Below are 26,487 nucleotides of genomic sequence, written 5' to 3'. Positions count from 1 at the left end.
AGGCGAAGATGTGCCTTCTTACCATATTCAATGCCATCTGGGAGAGAGACCGCCTTGAACCTGGCTGGAAATGGGCTCGTGTTATTCCTGTTCCCAAGCCTGGCAAGTCTCCAAAAGACATACGCTCTTATCGTCCAAGAGCTCTTCTCAGTTGCGCCGGAAAGCTTATGGAGAAGATGGTATTGACGCACCGGGACTGATTGCTAATGATTATGAATGTCTACCTTCCGCAATTGTCAGGGTTCAGAAAGGGCCGCAGCAGTATAGACAACGTGATTAGCGTTGTCAACTGCGCAAAACTCAACAAAGCGGCACGTAACATCACTATCGTCGTATTCCTCGACATCAAGGGAGCGTTCGATAACGTGACTCACGCGACTATCATATACGCTCTGAAGTCCATTGGAGTTGGTTGTCGTATGTACCGCTGGATATCGGACTACCCCACTGATCGGTTAGTCTACATGTCCACAAAAGAAGGTGACACAGCTCCGCACACAGTGCATCGAGGAGTTCCCCAGGGCGGTGTCTTAAGTCCGACCTTATTTAACATCTCTCTTATTGGACTGGAGAAGTGCATTCCCACATCGGTTCAAATCTCTTTATATGCAGACATCTGTATATGGAGCTGTGGTCGCAACAGACGTGTCCTACGAGCAAGATTGCAGAATGCTATCAACTCAATTGAGAAATTTCTGCTCGCACGAGATCTAACGATGTCACCAGAAAAGTGTGCCGTCATTGCTTTCACCAGGCGTGATGTCTCGCGCTACACGTTAAAGGTTGCGCACTCTCCCATTCGGTATGTGTCAAGTCACAAGTTTTGGGCGTGACAATTGACAAGCTAAAGACATGGACACCCCACGTTCGAACATTAAATGAAAAAATCGGGTGATACGCCAGCATCTTCCGTATGCTATCAAGCAACAGTGGGGGCTGCTCTGTAAATGCTCTGCTACACATGTATACGGCTCTCTGTGAAGATCTTCTACGATACAGCCTTTCTGTGCTACAGGGCATTTCCCAAACCAACATAAAAGCACTCACTGGTACGCAAGCAAAGACCTGAGGGTGTGCCTCGGCCTGCCGAAAAACACATCAAATGTAGGAATCCTTGCAGAAAGCAGACACCTATCGGTCCCAGTGCTTCTGCAGCAGGAGTTTTTTCGAGTCCATATGCGCTTTGCTGCCAGAGTGCCGGGTCATTCGCTTGCTTCAGACAGCGGTCCTGTGGTGCAGAGCTTGCTCCGGCTAATTATCAAAGCCCGTCTATGCCGACGGAGCTACCATGGAAATTTCCTTCGTAGTCAATGGTCACTCTCGTGTCTGGGTTCAAGAGCAAGAGAAATACTTCCCGGTATTTTGCTCTAGAGCATATTAACACCAGCTGCAGGGCTCACGGTCATATTTACACTGATGGCTCTGTTACGCCAACATCATCTGCCATTGGTGTGTGGATTCCGCCTGCGAATGTTACCATATCTGCCACTCTCAGTCACTGAACTAGCTGCACTGCGGGCAGCTTTTATTGACATCATAGACCAGACATGGGTCACCTTCACCTAACTCAAGAGCGTCCCTGCAGTCCCTGAAGTTGCCACGCACGCAGAAACTACTCCTCGTGGATATCAGACGCCTATGCAACAAAGCCTGCGAACTGCATCGCAGCGTTGTGCTGCAGTGGTTACCAGCCCACTGCGGAATACAAGGCAACGTCCAGGCCGACCATGCTGCCAAAGCTGGACACGACACTTCGAGAGAAATGGTCCAGCTACCTTTCCCGAGAAAAGACGCGGCGACACTGGTATCTGCACACGCTTCGCGTTTCCAGCGATGCCTCTGGACAGATGCAAGTCACCAATACGGACCCCTATACGAAATTGATCCATCGTGTGACTTTTACACATGCCGCGAGGCCTCAATAGACAAGACCAAACATGCCTACACCGCACCAGACTAAACGTCACCTAGACGACTTCTTCAAGTGCAAGAATCAACTGACGGACTCGCCAATGTGCTCTGAATGTAACGCCACTGAAGACCTGCAACAGGTTCTCTGCGACTGCTGCTGCTACACGTCAGAGAGACATTCTTTGAAGGCAGCTGTACACCTGCAACCGGACTCGAGCTTGGAACTGCGGCACATTCTCGGCCCATGGCAAAGTGCCACCGGCGCGTTACGCGCCGCGAAAGCGCTGCTGACGTTCTTGCGGGCCTCGAGCCTCGACGAAACTTTCTAAATATCTCTATAGTGTATATGTGTGTGTGTGTGTGCGACTGTATGTGCTGTTAAGTGTTTATCGCTGTATACAGCATAATCATCAACCAGCATGACGAGCAGCATGTCAGGCGAACAGCCAGGCTAAATTCTCCGGCCAGCATATCATTAAAGCTTGTATCTCTGTCTCTCAATCATAAAGAAATATAGCTTAACCTAGCAGCAGATCTAGCAGAAAGGTATAGCAGAAGTATGCGTATATGGGGCGCACGCTCACATGTTCCGATTTGGAGCAATTATAGCCGACCACGTTCTGTGAGTAGGCGTGGATCTATCAGCACTTACAGCTTAAATTACTTTCCGCGTCGGCGAAAGTAAGGTTAATGGTTTTTGACGATGCTGCCGACGGGTATTAGGTACTGACGAACATATTTCGTAGTCAAGCAATCTGTAACAATTTCCTGCATCCATCCCGCCGCTCGGCCTCCTTTTCCTAAAAAAAAAAAAGCGAGAAAAAGAAGACGCACACGAGAATTCGCGTGCGCGTGTTCCGTCATCTCCTTGGAACCCAGCGCTGTTTCACTCAATTGTCAGTGATGTTACGGAGCCGTGGTATTTCAAGTTACAACGTGGGCACTTTTGAAGCTGATGATGCCGTCATGAATCAAAGCAGCGCTATGTGTGGTCAATTCGTTTATGATCCTTCTCTCGCGCTGCAGTTACTAATAAATCGGCACGAACTAGTCCGGTGTTCAATTTTTCTGAAAGTACACCAGACCGCTGGTATACGTTTCAGGTTATTGTGTTCTCCTGGATGATGCGTGGCGTTCTCGGGGTCGCGACAGCAGGTCCATGTATTCCCGCTTGACAGGTCATCGCTCCACCATTTTCGCCCATCTTATGTTGCATTTTGTACGAGGCGGTGGCGTAAATTTAGCGGTGTGCACGAGAATGGGGAATTTGTTGCAGAAACGCTGTTCATCCGATGAACGGACGGACCTCACATACGAGCTGTTTATTTTTATGCGGAACACTGTGTTAAAAGAAACTGTCATATATAGGCCCCTGCCGCTTTTGCAGATAGGCTGCGTGGCTAAGGCGGACATTAGCCGCAAGAAAACTTCCGACGATAATTTTGATGATTACCGAAAATGTGCTAATTACCTTTCAAATTACTCACTTTATGGCGCATGTTGCAATTTCGAAATTGAAGACGAGGAATAATGAAGTCATGTCTGTAAAGCAGAAACCATAATAGTAGCGCCACTTTCGGCATATGTGACCTTAAAATCTGCTACAAAATACATTAGCACTCCAGTTAACAGTTCCCCAAAAGTGTGCATCTAACAGTTCGGGTCTATCTCAACTGGAACCCTGTGGCATTTTCCAGGATTTGGGGATGGATATCTCGAAAGTGGAGCTATCTTACGATTTCTGTTAAGCAAGCAAGACTTCACTAATTCTCGGCTTCAATTTCGCAATGTCAACATGTGGCCTAAAGTAATTAGACCATGCGCCCTATTTACAAAAATGGCAGGGGCCTAGGTACGACAGTTTATTTTAAAAGAAAGCGTTCCGCGTAAAAATAAATACCTGGTATACATATATGCCCAAGTAACTTCCCAACAGCATGGCGCGTACGTCGCCGCCAATGGCATCACAACCTTATGTCCAACTTCATTCAGTGACGTGTAAAAATTGTAATTGAGGATCCCCAGAAAAAAATAGGGAAAAATAAAACATAACGAGCATGCCCTCCACCTCCTTACTCTTCAAGAAATAGTTCTCTTTCTGAGGCCACCTGCGTGAAAAGTAAGTGCCCCAGCTAATTAAACTTAAATTCTGGGGTTTTAAGTGCCAAACCAACGAGGTGATTATGAAGCACGCCGTAGTTCTCCCAATGCACGGCGTTTTTGCATTTCACCCCCATTAAAATGCCGTCACCGCAACCGGAATATGATCCCTCGACTTCGTGCTTAGCAGCGCAACGCCATAGCTGCTAAGCCACCACGATGGTCCAAGTTGTTCATCAACAATGAGCACACCGGGGTCCCACACACCAGGCCGCGAACAGCCAAAATCGCCAAGAAGGCTTATTCTCGCACATGCCAATTTTGACTATTCATGCGTGGCCAGATGCGTGACGCAAAGTGCGATCGCCAAGTGCGCCAAGCTGGCAGTATAAATTGGTCGTTTCAATAGGAGAGGGAGTTCACAGCCCTTCTTTAAAGAAGAGCTCCTAGCGAACACACAGGCCTGGAAACCACCAGGCTGCTCGTCGACAGCAGTATGAGCTTTGCCACTACCTTTAGCACTTTCGCACTGGGAAAGTGGTCTTCACGCTGCGGCAATATCAGTCTGCCAGCAGTGACAATTCCGGGCTTCTAGGACAGCCAGTGTTAAGCACTAATCATACAGCGGCTACCTTTTTCCTTTACTTTTCGTCTACTGGCAGATCGCGAATGAAGCTACAGTGGAAGCTGCCTGGGGTGGGTATGCAGTAATACACACACTGCGGCTCCGTTAGATTACTGCCGGTTTGCTGTGCTTAGCTGCGAATGAGGTGACACCCAAAATTAGATGTTAAATGGCTTAGATGCGCACTATGAAAAAGAATTGCACCTGATGAAGCTCCAATAATCTCGAGGGTGGTTGTTAAGCCTTCTTGGCCCACCACCGCTCGCAAGTATGACGCCATGGCAGACGTCGATGCAAGACAAAAAACAGAATGTGCACGTGTTAAGAATCTTAGCCCGTGCTCAAAAAATGAAAACACTCTTACGCTAGAACTGCTCGTAAGAGAGGATGTCAGCCAATAGTGATGTCGGACATATCATTAGTGAAGGTGGCCGGCCAATCGCAAACAGCTTTTATGAACGGAAAGCTTTGCGATTTCAGCCCCATCTTTTTTCATAAGTAAAAGAATTAAATTATGGGGTTTTAGGTTCCGAAACCACGATCTGATTATGGGGCACGCCGTAGTGGGGACTCCGGAAATTTGGACCACCTGGGTTCTTTAACGTGCACCTAAATCTAAGTACACGGGTGTTTTCGCATTTCGCCCCCATCGAAATGCGGCGGCCGTGGCCGGGATTCGATCCCACGACCTCGTGCTCAGCAGCCCAACACTATTTTTCATAAGTACAGGGCACGGTTAATGTAAGGGAGGCCTAGCCCAAAGCGTAACCTTCCGTCATAGCGGTTGCTTCGCGCATAATCGCCAATTATTCAGCAACCCTTCGAAGCAGCAAATCGTGAATTAACGAATCACATGACTGCCTTACCACTCGGCTTTGCTTGTGCAACTTAAGGGATCTGTCAATGGGGCTGTCCGTCAGCAGTCTTGCGCAAGCATACCGCGGGATCCCCATATATTTGACCCTTAACTAAAGACGACAATGCATGTGGCCAGCGACACTTACCACGGAGCAAGAAGAGATGTGTAGCACTTAATTAAAGGTAGGGACTCAAAGGTCCCCGGTACCTTGCCTCAGCTCTGACCACATAGGAAGGGGACTCGTTTACCGAGAAACTGCACCAAACTGAATGCACTAGTGGAAGAACCAAGGTACATTCAGCTCACAAAACTTCATTAGAGTCTATTTATTACTGCTCGAGTGCACTAAGCGCGTCCCGTCCTAGGCAACAAGCAGGGCCCGGATTTACAAAAGGGTTCTTGCGCAAGAACTGTTCGTAAGAGCAGGTGTCAGCTAATCGTGATGTTGAACACAATATTAGTGAAGGTGTCTGTTCACTGTCAAACAGCACTTGCGAAGGATAATCTTTGGGAATTCGCCCCCAGAGGAGGGTTCCGCATGAAATCGAGTAAGGTCGTGTAGAATAACTCGTTCCCCGAGATGCTTTGACGCAGAGGGATGGCGGATGGTGTGTTAGATGGCAGCTTGCGATTACGGAAGGATGTGCCGAAACATCCTGGCTTGCTTGCGCGGATTGTGATTGTTCCATGTTTGCTTAACGGGAGCGCGACGGCTTTTATGATAGACAAAATCTCTGCCTTCGAGCCGCTTCACGTACTGACGAGAAGCTTACAAGTTGCGAAGCACTGCCCACAATGCCTTCTCTTGGGCAGCGTTTGAAGGCGTACAGTCACCTACATTTCATTCCTTTTATCCAGTTCCTTTCTCTATTTCCCGGCTTCCAATTATAGAAATTAAATTACTAATAACTAAGCAATCGGCACGAAGAATAAGTGGATTCAAGGAGCTCAATATTTTGGCACCCACTGCCATACGAGGAAACAGACACTGAAGCCAGATGAAGCATAGGAGAAATTATTTATGTTTATTTGAAAACGTTGACTAATAAGGTGAAGTGAAATGAAAGTGGATGAAAAGACAACTTGCCGAAGCTGGGAGCTGAACCCACATCTTCTGCATTACGCGTGCGATGCTTTACCAATCAAGATACCGTGGCGGTCATCCTCTCGTCCACCTTCTTGGGTATTGGTGCATGCGTACAAGATTAGCCCTGGGAGTGTTAGCCAGCGCCGTTCATGGCCATGGCTGCGGATATTATTCCTTTAATGACGGCACATATAAATACTCTAAATAAATGTTTATCTTCTATTTAAATGTGCAATAAATATCGAGAATAAAAATAATAACGAAAAGAAATAATATATATATATATATATATAATATATATATATATATATATATATATATATATATATATATATATATATATTGCGGAAAATTTTTCAGCAATAGAGGGGGAACTCCACCAGGAAAACTGGAAGTGGGCTTCATCCCAAGCCACCTATGGCTCCGTTTGGAATTTGTTCAGACAGCTCTCGTCATGCGTGAATCATAGATGTACATTGAATTTTGCTTTACGTAACGTCCGTGACACCACTGCAGGCAGATATCTTGCGCCTGTCTGTCTCCGCTGACTGTGATTTCAAAGATGATGATGATGATGATGATGATGATGATGATGATGATGATGATGATGATGATGATGATGATGATGAATCTCTGTCATGGCTCGCACCCACTAAGGGGGATAGGCCAAGAATCGGGCGGCAGCAGGTAGCTAAAGTAAATTCTTATTTGAAAACGAGAAACGCAAAGTAGAAGAAAAAAAAAAAAGAAAAGGAGATGACTCAATAACTAGACTACTACGCGAGCGAGCAGTCGGACTAACTGAGGTGAATGTTAAAACCGGTTACAATCAAGGAGAGAGTTAATATTAGTAAATAATTTCAATGAAAGCGAGCACCGTGCCAAACTTCTTCTTCCTCGACTTGTATTCCTGCCCTAAATCAACAAACGACGCTTGCTGCATATCATTCAGTGTTGACTGAAGACATGCAGCCAGAAACTTCGTGCTCAATATCAAAACTCAGCAATAAAAAGATATCTCAGTTTCGCCATAAAGGCGAAGCGATGAATGCGATAGCAACATGTTACAATATTACACGAAGTGTAAGACTCGTGGCTGTAGTGGCAGTATGAATTGAAGTAAACGTAAGCTGGGGACTAAGTAAAAACGAGCTGGTGTGCTAGAGGTACTCTGTTTGAATCCTGTCATCGGACAATCTCATTTATGTTTATTAATTAAAGCCAACGTCTATCTTAGCGATTTCACCACTTTTTCGTATTGGGTATGTTTCAAATATTTTTCCTGGGACAATCCCGGAGGCATAGGCCCAGCCGCACCAATAAAATTACATCATTTTGTTCTGTTATTGCTCCGCCTTTTTAATATTTAGACGAAGAAGACTTAAGATAACAGGCATGCCCTATTGGTGTGTTTCTTTTTCTTCATTACATTTGTTTGGGGGCTGCCATTCTCAAAATTCTGAGGAATTAATTTATCAAGAAGATAAGACCAAGTATGGGCAACTTTAGTAATAGATCAGTGTGGCAATATAACCCGCATACAGGGTACCCCAACAATGATGCAACAAGATTTTTAAATATGCAAATTCAACGCAGCTGGACAGAAGCCGCGAATACGAGACAGAGCCCGCGGGCTGGATGGAGTCCGCGAATATACGCAATATTGCCGCGCGACTGGCCACTCGAAGCACTTTGCGTGTGTTCGCGGGTTTCTTTCACGCTCGGTCAAATGTCAATTTTTCGATTTCGGGAGCACAATATTTTACCTCTGTTTTACACTGCGCGCTACCCTCGTATAAATACGTGCGTCTTGACCAAAATAAACCAGTTGTTATTTTATGCACTCCACTTGTGTGTCCGTATGTTTCTTGTGTCTCTGAGGCAGAGCGCAAAAATGAACAGCAACCAAATGGCCTCCTTCGTTGCCTTGTTCAATCTAAGCATAATGAACAAACATTTCTCCCCAGAATAACAGAAGTTATTTTTTTTTATTATCACTGTCTCGCTGTGTGGTTTCTCGTTAGATTCACGGAAAGTGAGCACCCAGCTTGACGTTGTAATTGAGCTGGAAACAGGACGTATGCCAAAGTGAAGGTGGCAGCTCTCGTGTTTACTGACACAGCTTTACTGTGCGAATACATTTCCCTGCGCCTCTTCTTAACTGTTGTCTAATCCCTGTAGCGCGTCTTTTAACAACCACTGCGCACGCAACAACGGCCAATATTCAGCACCTCATAACCCGTTTGCGCAGGAGGGCGAGGATGAGGAGGAGGAGGAGGGGGAGGAGTGTTGCTTGCTGCGGGTGGACGTAACCTTGCAGAGCTTGCCGGCAATTACTCCGCCCGAACGCCACCTATCAAACCTGGTACCATCTGAAGCCCGTCACAGTCCGACTGGTAACAGCAACACCCGGTATCGCAATAAAGGAACTTCGAACGGGGCGCAAAACGCGTTGCGCGTTATCCAAACCACGTTGACCCACATGGCTCACCATTCACAGTCCGACCCCCTATCATGGAGGAACTTTAAGAGTAACCAAGGCACCACCCACCTAAATATCCAATGGCCTCCCGGGAGCACAATTTCACTTGCGCTTGAGTGTGGGGTCATCTGGCGCTCTTCAGTCCATCTAATATTACTTTACGGTCTGCGTCACATTCGGTACACTCTAGTAGGTAATGATCAATGTCACCAAGAGCTTGAAAATGCTCACACGACGATGATGGGCTAATTCCTGTCTTGCACCGCCACGCAGCAGTTTAAGCTGACCCTGTGCGAATGCGATAAAGGAGAGCGGCATCAGTTCTGTTAAGTCTCTTAATCAAACAGGGTCGGTGCGGTGGAGACCACAACGAACGGAAATGGCAGAATATTATCTGCTTCATGTCTCTTTTTGTGTACTGAAGAGCCTTCTCTATTGGCCTGAAATGCAACGATTTGCGAGCGAGATTTTCACCAGCGGCCTCGTTGCCCGCTACGCCGATCGATATGCGAAGGTACCCACTGAAAAACAATTCTAAACCCGAAGTTCTGTTATTCTTTAACAGCAAGTAATGTACGCTAGATGCATTTGTCGAAGGGAAACCCGCATAGTAATAGCTGCAGCGAAGTATTGCTGTCCGACAAGAGATCTAGGCTGATAAGAATTCCCTTTCCGCAAGGCTGCTGCAATGGCGACACTTTCACATGCCGTAAGAGACACGACTCGGTCAAGTCTGGCAGCCCATGATACATTGAGAACCGGGCATCAAGCAAGCCGCTGCACTAGCTCCATTCTCTTTGTCAGTGTATAATTGGAGATGGCGGTAATACATTCTGTCGAGGTGTTCGAGGACCAGAGATCTGGCTTCCGCCACAGGTGTAATTCCCATGGAGCGAATATGCGGAATGTTTAGTCGACATTCCACACTGGTACGACCACGGTAGCTTCTGACGTTCTAAATTTTTGGTAAATTGCAGGGCCAAGTACACGAAGTGTTATGAGTACCACCTCGCGCGCTTTCACGGAGAGCGAACGCAGGGCGGAGAGCAAACGCGACCGTCGCGCGAAAGGCCGTGGAGGGATAATAGGGAGGGCGGGGGGGGGGGGGGGGGCGTTACGTTGTGCTACGGCACCAACGGCGCAAGGGGAACTGGCAACTCCGTCTCGCACGCGAAACGATGGAAAGCGGGAAGGCAGTGTGAGAGGGAACGATGGGGGCGCCTTCTACTCTGCCCGCAAGTGCGTACTTGTACTTTGCCCGCCTGTGGCTGTCGATCGCACCGTATCTTGAGAGCGATCTGCAGACGGCTCATAGCTTTGTATGCGCTGTGGGTTCGCAGCTCAGTTTCCGTTGAAGCGATAGAGCTCCTGCTTTGCCCAGGGGGCGCTGTAAAAATGGTGCTAAAGAGCGCCCTCTGCTCTGGACTGGGTAGTACCAAGCTCGGGCGTCTGCTTCGGGAAGCACGTTTACAATATGGACCCGCCACTTTCGTTTTGGTTGTGCCATGGCCTGCAGCGAATATCGGGCGCCGAAGATTTTTTCAGGGGTGCCACGCTGCGTAAAGGCAAGAAATTATGCAACGCCAAGTGCGTGTACGCCGTTAGAGAAATAAGTGGTGAAGTTTCAGCGCGGTGTCAATCGCAAGTGAAACGAGTCGCGCACGAAGTTGAACTTCAGGTGAGGTTTCCACGCTGCTAGATTGAGGCACACAAACACAACGAGGAAATACTTCCAATAAATGAATTCACAGCAGCGATAAGCAAACATCATGTGTACGGAACTGCTCGAGCATACGATGGTAGCGGCGGTAGCGGTGGTAGCGGCGGTAGCGACGGTAACGACGGTAACGACGGTACCGGCAGCGGCTTTTCAGCACGCCGCGATACGGCGGGCCTCCTGCATGCAATCTTTGTTGACTGCATGCCGCTAAACAAGTAGGCATGTTTGTGCTGTAGTAGCGACCATCTGTCTCCTTAGCAACTGATGAATACCTGATCCTAATGCATATGAGCTCGCAGTAACGTACAGACATGAGCAGCCTTGTCTAGAACGCGGGAACGGCGGCTTAGCCTCCGGGAGCCGCCGTTCCCGCGTTCTAGGCAAAGGTGCTCACGTCTGTACGTGCAAATCGCGTTGCAGCGCGAGCTCGTGCGCTGCTCGCTTGATGTAGCTTTTAATGACAGCGCTCGAACATCGATGTGCTGTAATCAATACTGCCTTGCTGCGCTGCCTTAACGTGTTGGCTTGAGGACAAGGATAAGTACATTTAACTCTCGAACCTGCGCTGCTCGTAGTGGGGTAGTGAAGTTATCGAGCGCGCCCGACGCTCCGCTGCATGAGCCATTGAAGGAAAATGGTAGAATCTGATATTGGGATTCAGGCCTTCTTGCTCGTGGCAGTCCACGACGCAGCAGTAACGACAGTGACGCTATTTAGAGGCTGAGCTAGATCTCTGTCGGATTGGCGTCGTCAATTCCTTCTGCTTCCAGCATTATGTCACACGGCATACGGAGCGTCCGTTTTCGTAAAACTAGGCTACGGCCAGCTCGCACCGTGGTGTGCGACAAGCGACGAGCTTTTTCGCACTCATAACAGGGCAGAAAAAAATGTGAATCGATGCATAACTCAGGCTTGAAACCTGCTTCGCCAGAACCACGGCTCACTACCCAACCTGGTACTACCCGCCCAACTTTTCTTGCCGCCACCAGGCGCCGCTACTATACCTCAAACTCCAGCGCAAGAGGTCTATAGACCACACGAACATTCGCTCGCTGCGGCATGCAGCTGCACTTGCTCACGCCAGCGTTTTCACAGCGGTTGTCGGTGGTCGTTGAGTAGGATCTATTCATGTTTGCTTGTGCGCAGCTGACATCATGCTTGTTAATTCAGTTAGTAACCGAATGTGGCCAAGTTTATACAGCCGATGAAACTACTATCCTTACTCCGTATAGCTCTCTATGAATTTGCTATCGCAATTGATGCTTAGCCTTTCGGGCGAAACTGCGACTTTTTTTCGTTCCATCGCTCTTTGTGCGGTTCTTAACTTGTTCTCGAGCTTCTTTGTTAATCTCCAAGTTTATTCCCCATGTCTTAGCACCGGTAGAATGCAATGATTGCACATTTTTTTTTCAACGAAAGTGGTAAGCTCCCAGTCGAGATTTGGTGATGCCTGCCGTATGCACTCCAACCCAATTTTATTCTTCTGTAATTTCTTTTTCATGATCAGGGTCCCCTTTGAGTAATAGGCCTAGATAAACGTACTCCTTTACGCACTCTAGAGGCTGACTGGCGATCCTGAATTCTTGTTCCCTTGCCAGGCTATTGAACATTATATTTGTCTTCTGCCTATTCATACTTCAACCCAATTCTTACACTTTCTCGATTAAGGTCCTCAATCATTTGCTGTAATTCATCACTATTGTTGCTGAATAGGACAATGTCATCTGCAAACCGAAGGTTGCTGATATTCGGCATTGATCCTCACTCCTAAGCCTTCCCAGTCTAAGAGCTTGAATACTTCTTCTAAGCATGCAGTGAATAGCATTGGAGAGATTGCGTCTCCTTGCCTGACCCCTTACTTGATAGGTAACTTTCTACTTTTCTTGTGGAGAGCCAAGGTAGCTGTGGAATCCTTGTAGATGTTTGCTAAGATATTCACGCATGCCTCCTGTACTCCTTGATTACGCAATGCCTCTATGACTGCTGGTATCTCTACTGAATCAAATGCCTTTTCATAATCTATGAAAGCCATATAGAGAGGTTGATTGTACTCCACAGATTTCTCGATTACCTGATTGATGACATGGATATGATCCTTCGTAGAAAATCCCTTCCTGAAGCCAGCTTGTTCTCTTGGTTGGCTGAAGTCAAGTGTTGCCCTGATTCTATTGGAAATGATCTTGGTGAATATTTTATACAATACTGAAAGCAAGCTAATGGGTATGTATCTTTATTTCTTTAACATCTCCCTTCTTATGGATCAGTATAATGTTGGCGTTCTTCCAACTCTCTGGTACACTTGAAGTCGTGAGGCATTGCGTATAAAGGGCAGCAAGCTTTTCAAACATGTTATCTCCTCCATCTTTGATTAAATCGACTGTTATTCCATCTTATCCAACAGCTTTTGCCCTGGTTATGTCTTACAGGGCCCTTCTAACTTCATCGCTAGTTATAGAAGGAGCCTCTGTATCCTGTTCATCACTACTTCGAATGAAAGTAGCTTGGCTGCTCTTAGGAACTGCAGAGGTCAGTATAGAATTCTTCCGCTGCTTTTACTATGTCATCGAAATTGCTGATGATATTACCCTGCTTACCTTTCAGTGCATACATCTTGCCTTGTCTTATGCCGAGTTTTCTTCTCACGAATTTCACGCTACGTCCACATTTTACTGCTTCCTCAATCTTTTCCGCGTCATAATTTCGAATATTCTTTACTTTGTTCTTGTTGATCAGTTTACAGTTCAGCGAATTCTATTTTTTCTCTCGAGTTTGACACTTTCATGTTTTGTAGTTTCTTTATTAGGTCCTTTGTTACTTGGGAGAGCTTACCTACTGGTTGCCTTGGTGCCTTACCTCTCGCTTCAATTGCTGCTTCTGAGATCAGCCTAGTTACGGTTTCATTCATTCCCTCTATGTTGTCTTCATCTTCCTGTTCTAAAGCTTCATATTTGTGTGCGAGCACCTGCCTGAATTGGTCTGCTTTTACCCTTACTGCGTCTAGGTTGGCCTGTTTCTTCTTGACTAATTTTATTCTTTCTCTCTTCAAATTGAAAGAAATCCTAGACCTCACTAACCTATGGCCACTGTAGTTTACCCTACCTAACACTTCTACATCCTGTACTATGCAGGGATCGGCAGATAGTATGAAAGCAGCGCTACAGGTGTGTCCCTTCGCACGCGCTGCCCACGGGAAGCGCTTCTCATCAACAACACCGTTTCACACGCGCCTTCTCGTGGTCATCGAGTCTCTCTTCATGTCGGTCTACTTACGCCGCAGCACACCTGCTTACTTAATCAGCTCATGTTTACTACAATTCATATTGCTACCAAAGCCGCTCACCTTACTTCGTATGACATTGCTGTGTTGCTATCGCATTCATTGCTTCGCCCTTAGGGCGAAACTGTGACATTTTTTCCCCCACTTTTGCATTGAAGTTGCCCATGACTACAGCATACTGAGTTTGCACCTTTCTCATTGCTAATTCAACATCTTCATAAAACTGTTCTATTTCTTCATCCTCATGACTGAAGGCTGGGGCGTAGGCTTGTACTACCTTCATTCTACACCTCCTATTCAGCTTTATTACGACGACTGCTACCCTCTCATTAATGCTGTAGAATCATCAATGTTGCCCGCTATGTCCTTATGGACTAGAAATCCTACCCCAAATTCTCTCTTATCTGGAAGACCTCGGTAGCAGAGGACGTGGCCGTTAGTCAGAACTGTATAAGCCTCACCAGTTCTTCTAACCTCACTAAGGCCAATAATGTCCCAGGCAATGCCTGATAATTTCTCAAATAGCCCTACTAAGCTAGCCTCCCTCGAGAGGGTGCGCGTGTTAAACCTTGCCAGGTTCAGTTTCCAGTGGCGGCCTGTCCGGATCCAGAGATTCTTAGCACCCTCTGCCGCTTCGCAGGTCTGACCACCGCCTTTGTCAGGTGCTCCGCAGCCGCTGAGGAATGAGGGCCATGGGTTAATTGTAGGAGTCATGAGGGAGGTAGTGGTCGAATCCTGTACAAGGGAGGCCAATTCCTGTTCTGGTGAGGAATTGACTTTGTTGAAGCTTAGTGGGCCTTCCTAATTTGGTTGCACCTGTACTAGTATAGCCCCATTAGTCCCAGCCAGAGCTATTACCATCGGCTTCAGGACTGAACTACCCAACGACATCGACATCTGCGGAACTAGCTGCTCTTCGCGCTGCACTTTGTTTCGTCATTCGGGAACCACCTCGACAATGGTCAATCTTCAATGACTCAAAGGCAGCCCTACAATCTGTGCTATCAGCTCTGCGTCGCGGGCCATACGAACAGCTCGTATTCGATATTAGATACCTACTCCATACATCACATGAGAAAGGACACCACGTGGCGTCACAGGAAGCGAATACACCGATAAAGCCGCTTGGACAGCTCTTGAAAACACACAGGAAGAGGCCATACCACTCTCACGGTCCGACGCAGCCAGCAGACTTCGAGTGCTTGCACAGGAGATCACGCTCTCTCTATAGTGCACACCAAGCAGCCAGACCAACCGGAGCAATCGTCAACACCACCTTCCCTCTTTGATGCATCTCTGTATACCAACTGGACTCCGCCGAAGAGAGGCCACTATGCTTTATCGCTTATGGCTAGGGGTGGCAGTCACGAAATCTTATTCATTTCTCATTGGAATGGCCGACAACGCTTTTTGCAATGCCTGTCTTTGCGAGGAGACGCTAGAACACATTCTATGCGACGGTCCTGAATATAATGTTCCGAGACAGTCCCTGGCGTCCGTTCTAGCGCACCTTGACAATAGACCACTGTCAGTTGAAACGATTCTCACATGTCGTCGACAGAAGACATCGCAGCTGAAGGCGACGAAGGGACTACTTAGGTTTTTAAAAGAAACGGGCTTGGACAAGCGGCCGTGACAGGGATGTCACGTACCACGCAAGAGTGTCGGACTGTGACTGACGATGTGTGTGCTGTGTTATGTGCTCTCTCTCTCTCTCCTCCCCATCTTTCATTCCCCCCCCCCCCATCCCACTCATATGTGTAGGATAGCAAACCGGTTGTGCTAAACTGGTTAACCTCCCTGCCTTTCCTTCTCTACTGTTTCCTTCCTTCCTTTTTTGCCGGTGTCAGGCGCCACTCTATGCCTGAAGTGCAGCCGTAGTAGCGCATTAAAAATGCAGTTTCACCCGAAAGGCGAAGAATAAATTGAGATGGCAAATTAGTAGAGAGCTATACGGAGTAAGGATAATAGTTTTATCAGCTATATAAACTTGGACATGCAGCAACACCAGCAACGCGCAGAACTGTTGTCGACGCCGTCGGTGTTTTGCCCGCGTTCTCATCGAACGCGCGCCGCTTTAGTGACTGTTGCCGGTGCCTCTGAGGGCGGCTCGGAGGTTTTCGACGAGATCAGAACGGGACACTCGTCGAGCTCCGTCGGAAGTCTTTACTATCTTCTCGCCTCACAACGTTTTTATATAAATATGCATTTGGTGCCGCAGCTAAACGTCGCCTCCCCTCCCTCCCGTCCCCCCACGGGCTTTCACTCGAAGGAAGAAGTCGCGTTTGCTCTCTGCCATGCATTCGCTCCCCGTGAAAGCGCGCGTCGCTCGCGCGCTTTCACTCGCACATACAGCATACGGCGCGCGGCGACGATTTCATCTTCGTTGGACACTATACTAAACCTCACGGCGACGGCGACGCCGACGGCAGAAATCCGCTTGGAGTGTCCATATAATTTCTATCGCAGTAAAAACAATAATAAGTGCGCGCCACTTTATCTACAATGGTGGGGTTTTACCGCGTGATTCAAAAGCGTCGTTTCAAAAAAGATAGAAAAAAGAAAAAGAGAGAAAGAAGACAGAAAAATCTCGGGCTTAATGATATTGATACATGCATATTGCGTGTTTCTTCTGGACGATGCGCGCGGGCGCCCAGACGAAGAAGACGAACTGCTCTTTGCTCTTGAGCTGTCAGCTGATTTGGCCAGCGCTGTAGCTATCCTTTGTAAATATACGTGTAAATAGTCTCCAGTACTTAATCCTTCGTTCGCGTAACATTTTGGTGGAGCGTGCCGTTCCCCGTCTTCGCCACGGAGCTCCGCAGTGGCCGCACCGTCCAGCTTTCCACCATGGCTCCCGGCGACAACGCCTCGTCTGTTGCTACTACTACGACTCCAACCACAACGTACGTCACGGTTGCCAATCACTGCAATCCTGGCATATTCTCCAGCCAAGATAATGTTGACGTTGATGACTGGCTCGGCATGTATGAACGTGTTAGCTGCAACAACCACTGGGACCCTACCATAATGCTAGCGAATGTCTTCTACTTGGGCGGAACACCTCGTGTCTGGTTCCGGACACACGAGGAGGAGACATCTAGCTGGGACGCTTTCAAGGAGAAGCTCCGCGACCTCTTTGGAAATCCGACCGGTCGGCAGCAGGCTGCAAGAAAAGAGCTTGCTACCCGAGTACAGTCTTCGACTGAATCGTATGTCTCGTACATACAAGACGTGCTAGCTCTTTGCCGGAAAGTCGACGAGAACATGGTCGAAGTTGACAAGGTAGGCCACGTTTACAAAGGGATCGCGGACGACGCGTTCAACTTGATCTTCAACAATGTGTCCACCATCGACGTCATTGTCAAGGAATGCCGCCGCTTTGAGCTCGCCAAAAGCCGCCGCGTCATTGCACAGTTCTCCCGGCTCCCTAACACGGCTGCGACGTCGTCCTGCGTCGCCCTTACCGCTTCACCACCCTCCAATGAGACCGTCACACGTATTGTTCGCCGCGAGCTCCAGGCTGCAAGTCCTGCCACGTTCCATCCACGCCCACTTGACCTACCATTGACCAACCAGCCCCAACGATCTCCCTCATTCAGGAAGTTGTGCGGCAAGAATTTGCCAACCTCGGTTTTCCTGCTGCCTGCTCCGTCTCCCGACCTGACGCCCGACTGGTGCCGACAGCTGCGACTCGCAGCGATCTGTATTCCCCTCCCAGATACCGCAACCCTACAGAGTGGAGAACTCCGGACGACAAGCCCATTTGCTTTCGTTGCCACCGCATTGTCCACGTCGCTCGCCACTGCCTCACCTCCTGGACATCGCCGTATTCGAGCTACTTTTCCCCGTCTCCTCGCCCATATGCCGACCCTCGCCGCTACTCGCCTCGCCGTATGCCTTCTACCTCTGACGTATCCATCTATGACCGTCGTCCCGCTCGCTCGCCGTCACCTCAGCGCCGTCGGTCCCCGTCGCCCCAGCCACGCCGCTATTCGTCGCCGACCAATTATGGAACCTCCCGGACGGAAAACTAGACCATGCAGCTCCTGGGGGTAGCGCTGCATTATCTTCGTCGTGTCAAAATCTTCCATTGACGCTCCCAACGCACCAGAACTTACTTGATGTCCACGTCGACGGTGTCCCTTTGACGGCGTTAATAGATACTGGAGCCCAGTGTCCATAATGAGTAATAACCTCCGTCGTCGACTGAAGAAGGTTCTCACGCATGCTACTAGCCGAGCCGTACGCGTCGCCGATGGGAGCACTGTTGCTGTCACTGGAATTTGTACTTCCCGGATAAGTATCGCCGACCGCCATGTTCCAGTTCTTTTTACAGTGCTGACCAATTGTACCCATGACCTAATCCTTGGACTAGACTTTATTACGGCGCATTCAGCTTTGATCGACTGTTCTACTGGTACCCTTTGCCTCGAACTTCTTCTACTCGCGCATATTCGTGCTGAACAGCCGAACAACTTTAGTACGACCGCTTTCGTCCGCCTGCCGCCTAAAACCTTGACTTTCGTGGAGTTGCTATCATCTTTCCCTGTGCCCGATGGTGATTACGTCGCTACACCTGTTCCTGATGTCCTTTTGATGCGCGATATCACTGTGCCCCACTCCGTCGTAACCGTCGCCGATAACCGGACATGCCTCCCCGTCATCAATTTTGGCCTAACAAAGCAAGTTCTACCCCAAGTCACATCGGTTGCAACGCTGCGTGCTATAGGAGATGACCACGTCACTGCGTTTTCAGTAGACGGCTGCTCCGATTCTTCACCATTTCCGCAGGATGCTATTTCCCTTAACGCAACATTTGGTCACATGATTTCTGCGGATCTATTGCCTGAACAAGCAGCAGCTCTGTGTCGCCTTTTGGTTTCTTACCAAGACATCTTCGACCTCAACAATCGACAATTGGGCCAGGCTTCAATTGTTAAGCATCACATAAATACTGGTGATGCCAGTCCTATTCATCGCCGGCCATATCGAGTTTCTGTTTCAGAGCGTAAGGTTATTCAAGATGAAGTGAACAAGATGCTTGCCAAAGGCATTGTTGAACCCTCGTCGAGCCCTTGGGCGTCACCATGCCTTGGTCACCATGCCTTTGCTACCTAGACGATGTTCTCGTATTTTCGCCTACGTTTGAGACACACCTTGAGCGCTTATCAGCTGTTCTTCAAGCCTTACGCGAGGCTGGGCTCCAACTAAATTCCTCGAAGTGTCAATTCGGTCGTCGGCAGATTACGGTGCTGGGCCACCTCGTCGACGCTTCCGGTATTTAACAAGACCCGGAGAAAATTTGTGCTGTCACGTCTTTTCCTGTACCTCAGTCTGTCAAAGACGTACGAAGTTTTGTAGGACTCTGCTCCTACTTCCGACGGTTCGTTCAAGACTTCGCAGCGATTGCCCGACCACTTACTGATCTTCTGAAGAAGGACGTCCCGTTTACCGTTTACGTGGGGTCCCACGTTTACGCGGCTTACGCGGTTAAAACTGCCGCGTTTGCCCACCTAACCAACATTCTCACCACACCGCCTATTCTGGCCCACTCTGACCCGTCCTCTCCTATACAGAGGTCCGTACCGATGCCAGTGGTCACGGTATTGGAGCCGTCTTAGCCCCACGCCAACAGGGACGCGATCGTGTTATCGCCTACGCTAGCCGCCTCCTCACAGCAGCGGAGCGCAACTATTCGATTACAGACAGTGAATGCCTGGGTCTCGTCTGGGCGGTTTCTAAATTCCGCCCGTACTTGTATGGTACGCATTTCCGAAAGCACGGACCACCACGCGCTCTGCTGGCTTTCCTCACTCAAGGATCCTACCGGCCGGCTTGGTCGCTGGGCCCTGCGGCTACAAGAATATTCCTAGTTTACAAGTCGGGCCGCCTACATCAAAACGCAGACTGCTTATCACTACTTCTTCTTCTTTTTCTTTCTGGGGTTTTACGTGCCAAAACCAGTTCTGATTATGAGGCACGCCGTAGTGAAGGACTCCGGATTAATTTTGACCACCTGGGGTTCTTTAACGTGCACTTCAACGCAAGCACACGGGCGTTTTTGCGTTTCGCCTCCATCGAAATGCGGCCGCCGCGGATGGGATTCGATCCTGCTACCTCGTGCTCAGCAGCGCAACGCCTTAGCTGATTGAGCCATCCCGGCGGGTGACTGCTTATCACGCTATCCAGTGGACGAACCACCCGCCGACCCTGACACCGATGGCGACGCTTGCGTTTTCTCGGTTTCTCAGCTGCCACAAGTCGCCGACGAGCAACGCCATGATGCCACCTTGCGCGCCATCATTGATCGTTTGGAATCTTCGCCTTCTGATTCGTCCCTTCATTTGTTTGTTCGCCGGGATGGTGTATTATACCGCCACAACGCCCGCCCCGACGGTCCTGCCCTATTCCTCGTCATTCCTCGGCACCTCCGGTCAGCTGTTCTCCAAGAACTTCACGACTCACCAACGGCAGGTCACCTCGGCGTCTCCCGCACCTACGACCGGATTCGCCGACGCTTCTTTTGGCCAGGCCTTGCCCGCTCAGTCTGGAAATACGTTGCGACGTGTGATAAATGCCAGCGCCGAAAAACACCATCGACGCTCCCTGTCGGCTGCCTTCAACCGCTCGACATTCCTTTGGAGCCGTTCTTTCGCGTTGGCTTGGACTTACTTGGCCCTTTCCCTCTATCAACGTCTGGCAACAAGTGGGTCGCTGTGGCGACAGATTACGCCACGCGCTACGCCATCACCAGAGCGCTTCCAACAAGCTGCGCCACAGATGTCACCGATTTTCTTTTACGCGACGTGATTCTGCAGCACGCTGAAGTGAGCAGTTGGCTCCACGCCAACTGCTCACTTCGGCTTTCTAAAGTCATCGCCGACATCCTGCAGTCCTGCTTAACCAGGCACAAGCTGACTACGTCTTACCATCCACAGACTAATGGTCTCACGGAGTATCTCAATCCGACCCTCACAGACATGCTTGCAAAGTATGTCTCGTCTGACCATACTGATTGGGACCTTGTCCTACCATATGTCACATTTGCATATAACTCTTCGCGTCACGACACTGCCGGCTATTCCCCGTTCTTTCTGTTGTTTGGCCGAGAACCCACATTGCCACTGGACACATCCCTTCCATCCGCCGCAGCAGAGACCAGCGAATATGCACTTGATGCCATCACCAGGGCAGCCCAAGCTCGCGAAATTGCCCGCGCTCGCCTCCTGACCTCCCAAGAGAACCAACGGCGTTTGTACGATCGACATCACAGAAACCTTCACTTTTCGCCCGGATCCCTGGTACTCCTGTGGTCACCGACTCGTCACGTTGGCCTGTCTGAAAAACTCCCGTCTCGGTACAAAGGCCCATATCGAGTGCTGCGTGCCGTGACTCCAGTTACGTATGAAATCGCCCCAGTCAGTACCAGTGCCTCGTCTGCCCCGCCTTCCACTGACACTGTGCATGTCGCACGCCTAAAACCGTATTACCCTCCTGTTCCCACTGATATTTAGACGCACCGGGACGGACTTCTGCCGCCGGGGATAATGTTACATGCATATTGCGTGTTTCTTCTGGACGATGCGCGCGGGCGCCCAGACGAAGAAGACGAACTGCTTATTGGTCTCGAGCTGTCGGCTGATCTCGCCAGCGCTGCAGCTACCCTTTGTAAATATACTTGTAAATAGTCTCCAGTACTTAATCCTTCGTTCGCGTAACAATATTATCAAGGCAAGAGGCCATTTTCATTTTGTAGGCTAACTCTGTGCGTTATCTGTCTGTTTACAGAAGAAAAAAAATCACCAGCCCTTCTGGTGTCGAGAAAATAGGGGTAAGCCAAGCTTGTCGTGTGTGTATCTGACCTTCGGGGTGATTTTCCTTCGTTCTCTCTTCTTTCTCTTTCTCTATGTATTTTTATTTCTTTCTCTCTTTCTCTCTCTTCCTTTCTCTCTCTACTTATTTCTCTCTTTCTATATCTCTTCCTTCATTTCTCTCTCTTTCTCTCTGACCTTCGTGTTGATTTTCTTTCTTTCTCACTCCTTTTCTTTTTCTATCTCTCTTTTTCTCCCTCTCTTTCTGTCTCTCTACCTTTCTTTCTTTCTTTGACCTTCCTGGTGATATTGTATATTTCTCTCTCTGTTTCTCTCGGTCTTTCTTTCTCTCTTTCTCTCAATTTCTAATTTTCTTCTCTCGCTTTGTCTCCTTCTTTCTCTCTCTCTCTATCTCTCTCTCTCCCTTTCTTTCTTTGTCTGACCGTCGTGGTGATTTTCTGTTTCTATGTCTCTTTCTCTCTCTCTCTCTTTCTCTCGGTCTTTCTTTCTCTCTTTATTTCTCTCTCTCTCTCTCTCTCTCTCTCTCTCTATCTCTGTCTTTCTTTTTTGTCGCTGGTAGGTGCCATTGAGGATCGGCCCACTTTTCAGCGTGACACCGCCGCCGCCGTCACCACGACCACCACCGCCGCCGACACTTGTGAGACTATAACGCTTCGCTTAAAAGAATTATAGATACTCTGGAATAAAAGTTTCGAGTTTGTGCAAACTATAATAGTTTAACAGCAACCACGTAAACTTAAAACACGCGCCAAGCCACCCTGGTGGCAAACCAGTGCAAAGCCGGAAAAACAGCCCATTTTGGCTAAATTTAGCGAAGGCCGTCTTCGATGTCACAAACACTGTGCAGTGCGTAGGCTTACGCGCAAAAAGGTGCCTCATACCTGTTTCTCACAATCTCGCAAAGCGGCAGAATGGACTTCCTCGAGTTTCCGCACGTATTCAAGGAGGACTGCGGTGCAATGATACCGGGCCGACTGAAGATGACCAGCCAGGGAGTCGTCTTCAAGAACAGCAAGACGGGAAAAGTGGAGCGAGTGCAGGGTTCCGAGATGGAAAGCATCAGCTGGCAGCGCCTGGGCGCCGGCTACGGGCTCCGCATCATGATGAAGACGGGCGGCATGTGCCGTTTCGGCGGCTTCCAAGAGGACGAGCAGGAGCGCCTCGCCAAGTTTTTCCAGCATCACTTCGAGCTCCCGCTTGCGTCGCGCGAACTGTGTCTCAAGGGTTGGAACTGGGGCACGGCGCGCTTCGAAGGCAGCGTGCTCTCGTTCGACGTGGAGAAAAACTCGGCCTACGAGATCCCGCTGAGCAACGTGTCGCACTGCACCACGGCCAAGAACGAGGTAACGCTCGAATTCCACCAGAACGACGACGCGGCCGTGTCACTGATGGATCTGCGATTTCATATCTCGACCGACCCCAACTCGGAGATGGACGCGATACAGGCCTTTCGACACAGCGTTCTCTCCAAGGCCAGCATCATCCAGGCGACGGGAGATGCCATGGTCACCTTCAAGGAGCTTCGGTGCCTCACGCCTCGCGGTCGCTACGACATCAAGATCTTCTCGTCCTGCATCCAGCTCCGTGGCAACAAGTTAGACTACAAGTTCCCACTCACGACGGTCCTGCGCCTGTTCCTGCTTCCGTACAAGGACAATCTCCAGGTGTACTTCGTGCTCAGCCTTGATCCGCCGATCAAGCAGGGTCAGACACGCTATCATTTTCTCATACTTCTGTTTCACAAGGAAGAAGAGACGAGCATCGAGCTGGCGCTGTCGGACGCCGACATCCAGGAGAAGTTTGAAGGCAAGCTGCAGAAGAACATGTCGGGCCCCATGTTCGAGGTGATCAGCCGCGTCATGAAGGCAGTGGTACAGCGAAGTATCACCGTGCCGGGCAACTTCAAGGGCCACGGGGGAACCAATTATATTATCTGTTCATATAGGGCAGGCAATGGACTACTTTACCCGCTCGAGCGGGAATTCCTTTACATTTACAAGCCGCCCGTACACATTCGTTTAGACGAGATTGCCTGCGTCAACTTCATACCTAACGCTGACATCTTGCGATCAATCAAATTTGAGGTGGAGACTATCACTGGTCTCGTCCACCAATTCAGTAACATTGAGAGAAGGGAGTACTGGTTGCTCTTCGACCATGTGATTGACAAGAAGCTCACCATCAAGTCGCGGGGTACACTCTCTGATGCAGTGTATGCCCCTGACGCTTATTTGGCTCGAATCAAAGACGAATGCCACCAGAAAGACGAAGTGAATTCTGATGAATCATCAGACGAATCATATAACCCCAGCGAGTCTGGCAGTGAAGTGGCTGAGGAGTTTGACAGCAACGTAGAGACAAGCTCGGACAGTGAAGCTGGCAGTGGCAGAGGAAAGGGCCGTGGTAGCGGAAGCCGCCGAGAGAAAGCGAAGAACGAAAAGAAGGAAAAGAAGTCTAAGAGTGCCAAAAGTGGCATAGAGCCTGGTAGGAAACAGGAAAAACCACGTCGGCCAAAGAAAGGTCGTGATGACAACAAGCCCAAGCGGCCACCGAATGCCTACATGCTGTGGCTTGCCGAAAACCGCGACAAGATCAAAAAGGACAACCCAAGTTTCACCATCATTGATGTGATGAAGCGTGCTGGCGAGCTCTGGAAAGAGGTGACAAACAAGACGAAGTGGGAGGAACAGGCTGCCGAAGCTGCAGCTAAGTACAAGGTAGACATTGCTGCCTATCAGGCTAGTCTGAAGGACCGACCCCAGGAGAGTGATGACGAGAAAGATGAGAAAAAGCCGGTAAAAAAGAGCAAACCACCCAAGCGAGCGCCGATGCTACATGTCCAACCGAAGGGATTTTGTCGGTGAACGGCCTCTTTCTTCATTTATCGGTTCTTCGAGCCGCACGCATTGTGTTGGCGCTCGGCTTCTCGCCGCTCGCATTTCGCATCTGCCTATGCTGTCCCCTCGTCGTCATATGGCCGCTAGCAGCGTCTGGCTTCAGCTAGAGCGGCCTTGTTGTTTGCAATGAGTTTTCGTCTGGAGCTTTAGATGCTGCCTTGTAGCTCCAGCGACTGCTACTCACTGCTGGCACCTGACCGCTTGAGAAGCCTTTGCTGCGAAACCATTCTTTCTCGCTGCCGCCGCTTGACCTCGACGGCCTGTGCGCCCGGACGAGCTTAGAGCAGCGAAGGGCTTGCACGGACCCTTGGGCAACGCCACCTTATACTAAATGTTGCGCGCGCACGTGTGCGTGCGTGCGTGCGCGTCGAACAATGTTTATAAATCACCAAATAGCCCAATTCTGCCTCTCCAGGTGGTTTACTTGTATTGAAGAGACACACATTGCACGACAACGTTTAATTATGCAATGAACAATTACTCACAAATCACCCTACTTAATTATTCTTTTCGGGTCACCTGCAGCAATTCCATAATTGAAGCCACGCAGTAATAAAGTCAAAGCTATTTTGCAACAGCCCTCAGTTTCGAAACATACATCCCCAAAATTTGCTATGAAATAATCGTTAGCGTTATTGAGGTCCCAAAAGCCGCCCTCGCGCCACACCAGGAAAAACTTCGGAAGGACTTCGTATAGCGCATTCTGTAAACGTATATCTCGAAAGTGGTGCTAATATCTCAGGATTTCAACGAAACGGACATGACTTCATTATGGCCTTTCTTCAATTAGCGCAGTTTAAACATGTGCTCCAAATGAAATATTAAGAAATCCTTAACTAAATTTTGTTGATTAGCCAACCATACTTTGTAATTTGTCTTGCAAGCAGTTTCGACCTCTTCGTGTGATCGACTTGCCGGTACTGGTATTTTGCTACCTGCCAGAGGCGACTTTTTCGAAGTTCGCTCGAAGTAAAATACGGCAAAAGAAAACGAAGAAATACAGGTTGTATACGCCTCCCTTAAAGCGATGAAGAAAGTATACTGGGTGCTCAAACTTGGACTATCAGTAATTTTATTACTCTGATAGTCTACTGATAGTCTTACTGATTCTACGCGGATTCTTCTTGCAAGGGTGGTTTGTGCGCTTTTGTTGCTACAATGTTCGTCAAAAAGTAGAGTCAGCAAGTACATATGTAACAAAAATTCGTTAACTAAATTTTTGAATTTCTAGATTATAATATATGTATATGTGTCATAATGTCAATACATTCTTGAAGTATTCTTTAAACTTGGTCAGAGTTCATGCCCAACGCCCATAGAACGTCATGTGTATAAATAAAGAAATATACCTTCGAGGGCAGCAAACTGGTCAGTTAGCACACAAGGATGTTGAAAAGCGCAGAGCTTAAAACACTGTCTTGCAGTACACCTTATTTCACAGGTGTGCATCGCCCATTGCTTACTTTCATAAAAATATTTCGATACGGGAGAAAATATCAAATACTGCATAGCATTCTTCCTTGCGCACCCAGATCGTGCAAGCAGCAGAGGACGTGCACATGACTCACGGCACCAAAAGGCCCGGTGGTCGTCGAGAAATATTGCAATCGTTATCTTGCCTGAAACTTTTTTTCATGCTTCGCATATGTGACAAGTCCAGTACAGGATCTAGAGTGTTTCGGCGAAGATGAAAG

The 26,487-nt window shown here is 48.8% G+C and overlaps 2 protein-coding genes across 2 annotated transcripts in view; one reads left to right on the top strand and one right to left on the bottom strand.

Moving 5' to 3' along the window:
* The window catches only part of LOC119433970 (sodium-dependent noradrenaline transporter), a 193,576-nt gene that overhangs the window by 85,691 nt on the left and 81,398 nt on the right, over window positions 1-26,487 (bottom strand). The window lies entirely within an intron of this gene.
* LOC119452406 (FACT complex subunit SSRP1) lies at window positions 22,808-24,760 on the top strand. Its single transcript, XM_037714598.1, has one exon. The coding sequence runs from the start codon at window positions 22,808-22,810 to the stop codon at window positions 24,758-24,760; it is 1,953 nt and encodes a 650-aa protein (XP_037570526.1).

Source organism: Dermacentor silvarum, chromosome 1 (genome assembly GCF_013339745.2).
Source record: "Dermacentor silvarum isolate Dsil-2018 chromosome 1, BIME_Dsil_1.4, whole genome shotgun sequence".
In the NCBI taxonomy this organism is placed as follows: Eukaryota; Metazoa; Arthropoda; class Arachnida; order Ixodida; family Ixodidae; genus Dermacentor; species Dermacentor silvarum.
Note: the sequence above shows the minus strand (reverse complement) of the source record. Positions and strands in the feature narration are given on the sequence as shown.